The sequence below is a fragment of the Tauraco erythrolophus genome, chromosome 29 (assembly GCF_009769465.1).
Source record: "Tauraco erythrolophus isolate bTauEry1 chromosome 29, bTauEry1.pri, whole genome shotgun sequence".
NCBI lineage: Eukaryota > Metazoa > Chordata > Aves > Musophagiformes > Musophagidae > Tauraco > Tauraco erythrolophus.
In genome coordinates this window covers 188,809-194,808 of record NC_141493.1, presented here as the reverse complement: position 1 = coordinate 194,808, position 6,000 = coordinate 188,809, and the positions used below count along the sequence as shown (strand labels likewise).

Sequence of the window (6,000 nt, the reverse complement as noted above, 5' to 3'; positions counted from 1 at the left end):
GCAGACCCTGCCCCACACGTGTTTCCCCAGCCCAGCCTCATGAGGACACCCTGGACCGCACACCCGCGAAGCAAGTGCTGGGACTTGGCTGGGACCTTTATTTCATCAATGCCAACAGGACGGCCATGCCTGGCGCTGACCATGAGTGCTGCTCCCAGCACTCCCAGAGCACGAGCCATGCACGATCCCTGGGCAGGAACCACCGGGAGGGGGGTGGCAGCTGCCCCATCCTCACAGCTGGGCATCTGCTGGGGGGTCACCCCCCCGGGCGGGAAGCGGGTGGCTGGGCCAGACACTCCATGGCCCAGAGGGGCAGGTTGTTCTGGCACTCAGCCGCTGTGCGTGCCCAAGCCCAGCACCGAGAAGGCTGCACGGTGCTTCCTCAGCAGCAGCCGGATCTTCTCGTCATCTGAGTCGGGGTCCAGGGGCTTGTTGTACTCGTCGTCCTCGGTCTCAGAGGCTGCCCGCTCTCCACCAGAGCCCCCCGCCCGCTGTGAGGACGAGGAGGGCTCCAGGGCACTCTTCTTCCTCCATTTGGTCCGTCGGTTCTGGAACCAGACCTGCCGCCCCATGGGACCGGCTTGGTTAGCAGCCGCCACACCACACACCCCGTACTGCTGAGGGACCCACACTCACCTTCACCTGGGACTCAGTCATGCCAAGGGAATAGGCCAGCCGTGCTCTCTCTGGACCCGCCAGGTACTTGGTCTGCTCAAAAGTCTTCTCCAGAGCAAATATCTGGTGCCCTGTGAAGGTTGGACGCGTGTGCTTCTTCTTGTGGATGCTGTCGGCCAGGTGAGCAGGGGCTGCGGGAAAGGAGGAGGGAGGTGGGTGAGCACCTGGGCTCTCTGCAGTGTGCGGCTCGGGGCAGATCTCTCTTTCCTGAGCATGGCACCAGCACACCCACCAGCCCTCAGCACCCACAGAGTCCCTCCGCACTGGCTCCCCTCCAAATTAAAGCTGTATTCTGGCTTCAAGGCTTTAGCCCCATCCTCTGTGTGGGCCTCACGGAGCCGGAGCGGGGCTGTGCACCTGCTGCTGGCGGACAGCACTGAGTTGTTGTGCTGAGAGAAGAGTCATCAGCAGCAGTGCGCGACCCCAGAGCCATGCAGCACTGGCAACACTTTGCCCCCATGCCCCACACCTTGCAGGATGCATGGCGGGAAGGCAGACAGAGCTGGCTGGCCAGTAACTATGCTGGGAGCGGACGGACGAGCTGCCTGACTCCTCTGTTCCAAAAGCAACACCTGGAAAGGGAAAAGGGGACCACGACTGCAGGGCGATGGAGGGGACACGGCCCGGGCAGCTGCCCACCCCGCATCCCTGGCCCAGTGCCGACGGGCTTGGGCTCTGTGGGATGCCCACCCCCTGCCCGCCCGCCCCGGTCCCGCTGTACTTACGGCCACCCCGCCAGTCCGGGGCCGCCTCTGCCCAGCAGCTGCGGCCCCGCGGCACGTAATCGCTGCCGGCCTTGGGGAGGGCTCCCACCTGCGGCCCGTAACAGACGCCGGGGGAGCTCAGTCCGTTAAATCCGCCTGCGTGCGGGTAGCCGGGCAGGAGGCTGCTGCCGGGCGCCGCGGGCCGGCGGAGGATGTCGGAGATGCCGTGGGGGGTGCCGGCCAGCTGGGCGCTCAGCCCCGCGGGGGCCGGCTTGTAGAAGGGGCTCTGCACCGCGTACTGGCAGACCGGTGCCTTGGCCTCGGGGAAGGCGCCCAGCGGGGGCCCGCTGAGCAGGAAGGTGCCGGGCAGGCTGCTGTCCATGGCGCCGGTGCCGGGCGGCCCTCAGAGCCCGGCTCGCCCGGCGCGCGACAGCCGGCCCATCTCCGCCGGCCCGGGCGCTACGGGCCCCGGGGCCAGCCCCGGCCGACGGGCACCTGGGTGGCCCGGGACCCCAGCAGGCTGCCCGGGGCCCGCGTCCTGGGCGGGCAGGCGGCCCCGCTGGCCCCGCCGCGGCACCGGGCACCAACTTGGCGCGGGACGGGGCCACATTTCTCTGATAAAGCTGAGGGCCATTAGAATACGGGGCCCCCATTGGCCGGCGGCGGCAGGTGCCGCTCCCATTGGCAGAGCCTCCGCGGCATCAGCTGCCATTGGCTGCGCCGCAGGGCCGGCCCGGGATTGGCTCGGCCCAGACAAATTGCGCTTTGAAAGCCGGCGGCGGCGGCGCGCGGCGGGTCCCGGGGCGGCGCGGAGGGGCCGGGCCGGGCCGGGCCGGGCCGGGGGGGCACCGCGGGGGCCGGACAGCGCCGGCTCGGGCTCTCGGCGGGGCCCCGCAGGGCGCTGGGAGACCCCCCCGCTGACGCCCTCCGCAGAGGTACGGGGCGCCGGTGGCACCGGCTGAGCGGCCACTTCCCCACCCGTCCGGGGAGAGCCGGCTGTCGGATCAGCCCCGAGCCCCACTGCCTTCGGCCTCTCCCGTGAACGGCAGAGCACAGACAGCCGCCAGCCCCCCCGACGGGAGCCCCTCCTGGCCACGCACCCCAGAGCCCACGTCTTCCCCGCACCCTTGGAAAAGCAGAGATGAGACACGGTCCGTGTTGGTTTCTTTATTAATTCGTAGTCTGATAGCTGGTGTACAGGGAAATGATCTATACATCAGGGGCTAAGACAGGGAGATCCAAAGGCTTGTTTCCATAACAATTAAAAAAAGGAAATAAAAGTAATTTTAAAACTTCTAAAAAGCTTCTAGTGTGCAGACTGCAGCATTCTCTAGGCTCAATGTCAGGTGCAGCCTCCCCCTACCAGCCCTACGAGCAATCTGAGCGCAAAGCAATGTCACTGCAGGTGCCTGGCACGGTTGCAGCACAGCACATTCCCTACGGCGTATACAAGGCCAAAGCACAGGACCCACACACAACTCTACGGTGATGCTACGGAGTCAGCTGTCGCAGTGGGTCTAGGGAGGTTATTGTACACAGCAAGGGTCATGGATGGAGAGTCTGTGCCTATATGGCTAAGCTGGGTCATTTGCTTTGCTGCAGCTAGGCTTCTTCCTGACCGCAGGGGAGCCAAGGGCTTTCCTGGCAGATGCGCACCCACCGCCAGACAGGGCTGCCCTGCCAGGGCCACCAGACTGAAGCTGGAGGTGGGCTCGTTCTGCACATGGCCACAGAGAGCAAACTCAGGCCCTGCAACACAGGTCCGTGGCCACCTCCAGCGGAAAAAGCAGGGGTTCCCCACACTACTGAGCTACAAGGACCAGGCCCCCACCTTGGTTAGGTAAAGGACAGAGTTGGGGCATGGGACCTACTGCCTCTACCTGCATCTGGCCCTCCTGGGTCAAATACTGTAGCAGATTGAACCTACCACACACCTCAGAGTTGCCTGGGCAGCTCTGCCCATCACTGCTCTCCTGCTAGAGCAGCTGGCCCTGGGGCTGTCCTAGCTCCCAGCATGACTTCTTGGTCCAGGCTGCTGCAGCAGGGCATTTCACCTGGCCGAAGTGCAGCCACAGGGGGAGCAGCCCCCCCACAGCTCTGGGGTTGGTCCTGGGGGGGTCAGCATCCACAGGTTCCACAGGCTATGCTCACTGTGCCCCTGCAGGGAGGCCAGGGCACCCTGCAAAGCCCTTGCATGGGGTGTGTAGTACAGCGCTGCTGGCTCCTGGCTCATCTCCTGAGCAGATATTGTGCTGAGTAGAGCTAGGCACGACCCCATGTGTGGCACAAGCATCCCCTGCTCTGTCTCACTGCCCATTGTCCCTGGGCCCCAAGCACCGCATCACAGGCCTACAGCTACACCCCAGCTGGAGCCAACACAAAATGGGGCTTGTACCATGGACAGGCCCATGGTACTGCGCCTGTGGACCCCTCTCTTCAGGCCAGGAAGGGACCAGGCTCAGCTGGAGGAGAGGGGCAGTCCTGCATACAGGAGAGCCCTGTTACTCCTATAGCCTCCCATGTCCTTTCACCAGAGCTGCTCACATACTCCAAAGGTTTTGCCTGTCCTGAAGAGGTATTCGGGAGCGGAGCTGTTAGTGCTTTGTACATACTGCTAGAGTGTCCCTAGGGGTTTGCATAGTATTTATTGGTTCATATACACAAGGCTGATTGCTGTACAGTTTACACTTTCAACACAAGCAACGAGCTCAGTTCTCAGCCCAGAGCCCTGCCCTGGTGAGAGGTGTTGCATGTGCTGGGGAGAGGAAGGGCAGCCCTGCACCAGCCCCTCTGCCCAGGGCAGTTGTGCTCCCTGCAACCCTCATCTCGCACACCTCCTGGCAACTGCTGCCCTCCCCATAACCCAACACTCACTGAGAGGGATGAGAAGCAAGTCCAGTATAGGCAATGGGGGTTGAGCCCCTCTCCTTCCACGGTGAGCAGTGCCGTGCCGCTCCAGCTTCCCTCTTGCAGCTGGAGCATAGGCGTGAGGATGCATTTACACACGTGGATGTGCGAAGGTGGAGCCTCCTCCCCTCTTGTTTTCTGCCAGTCCAGCTCTTGCCTCCCAGAGGAGCTGAGAGGATGCCCCTGGTGCATGCTGCTGTCTCTGGGCTCCTGGCAGCAGCGGGGCAGGGACGGAGGCCCCTCCGTCAGTTTTAAGTACTGTAGCTCATGCGTCTTGCAGTCAGTCAGTCATGCGGATAGGACGGTAAGTATGTCTCATACAGAAATCATGCCATTAGCCTATAGAAACACGTACAGCCAGCCCTGCTCCCCTCCACTCTGCTTTCCTCTCCTCTCTTCTCAGGTATGTGTCAGAACATGTGTGGAGTTCAGTGGTTCGGTGTTGAGGTGAGACCCTGCAGAGACACAGAGACAGAGACGAGGTTACCAGGCATTCATAGAGGCACAGCCAGGAGAAAGGGTGGGGCAGGCAGGTACGTGGCAGTCCCAGCCCCTTGTGCACCCTGTGCTTGTCCCACACGCACCCATCCTGCCCAGCTACCACAAGACAAGTTTTGGGGAGTGTCAGAGAGTCAGCGACAGAGCACCAGTAAGTGCCCTGCTGGGAACCAGCAGCGATGGTGTGGGGACACCATCTGCATGGAGATGTATCCACAAGCACAAGCTTCTTGACTGTCATGCATCCACGGAGAGCCCACTGACACAGTGGAGAGAAGAAGGGGAGGGAGGACAGGCAGACACAGCCATGCATGTACAGCACAGGCCAGAGGACTGACCATCCCTGCTTGACAGCCTCCTCTCTGGGGCAGGCAGTGCCCGGCAGCTGGGGAGCATGTGTGCAGCACCTTCCCCCAGGTGCTGCACTGCTGGCCCAGCAGCAAGTGTGCAGAGAACAATGATGCAGATGGGTCCAAGTGTGCTGTGCCAAGCACCCTGCCTTGAGCCTGGTTTAGTTCCTCAACAGGGAAGGCAGAGGGAGCAGGGAATGCACGAGACTCAAGGGATGATCCAGTGCTCGCACTGGGGATCAGTGGAAGAACAGCCCTGGGCCAAAGACAGGTCCCCTGCCCTCAACGGCTACAAGCACCATGCTCCTGCACCCCGCCACTCCTGCAGCCCTGCTGCCCTGCTGCCCTGACGTCCCCCAGCAGCATCCTGCCACGGCCTGCACCCCCTCTCCCGGGCACAGGAGCTGCAGCAGACCTCACTGCCGCCCTCTCGTGCCACGCTGCGCGCCTGGCAGCGGCAGCTGCCCGAGTCTGCCGGGAGCGCTACGAGCGGAGGCAGCAGGGCACGACCCGGCAGAACGGTGACACTCCCCGTCTGACTCAGGCACCTGCCGGTGCCCGGCCGCACCCCGTGGGAAGGGGAGGTGCGGGCACCAGGGCCGGTCTCGTCTGCCACAAGGCTGCGCAGTTAGTGCTGCTGAGGAAGGGCACAGCTCCACTCAGACCCCATGCAAATGCCATCTGCTCCCTGGAGGAGCTTTGGACAAAGATCATCCCTCTGCTGTAGCCCAGCATAACCAGGCGTAACCAGCCTGTGGTCCTATCGCTGGCCATTACGCCGAGTACCCGGGATGCTGTGAGCACAGCAGCAGCCCCTGGCACTGTGGCCGCAGCAGGGTGCTGAGCACAGAGACTGACCCAGCACA

At 63.3% G+C, this 6,000-nt stretch overlaps 1 protein-coding gene across 2 annotated transcripts; it reads right to left on the bottom strand.

The window, feature by feature from the left end:
* Positions 1-329: 329 nt before the first annotated feature.
* Positions 330-1,761, bottom strand: NKX6-3 (NK6 homeobox 3). 2 transcript variants are annotated; one of them, XM_086628178.1, is made up of 4 exons: positions 1,397-1,761; positions 1,296-1,306; positions 637-806; positions 330-560 (listed from the first exon to the last, which is right to left on the bottom strand). In XM_086628178.1, exons 1-4 carry the CDS (start codon positions 1,759-1,761, stop codon positions 330-332), a joined length of 777 nt encoding a protein of 258 aa, XP_086484304.1. The 2 variants fall into 2 exon arrangements, with proteins under 2 accessions (XP_086484304.1, XP_086484303.1); XM_086628177.1 differs by lacking the exon at positions 1,296-1,306 and adding an exon at positions 1,199-1,216 and having other exon boundaries at positions 1,401-1,761.
* Between the last annotated feature and the right edge of the window lie 4,239 nt (positions 1,762-6,000).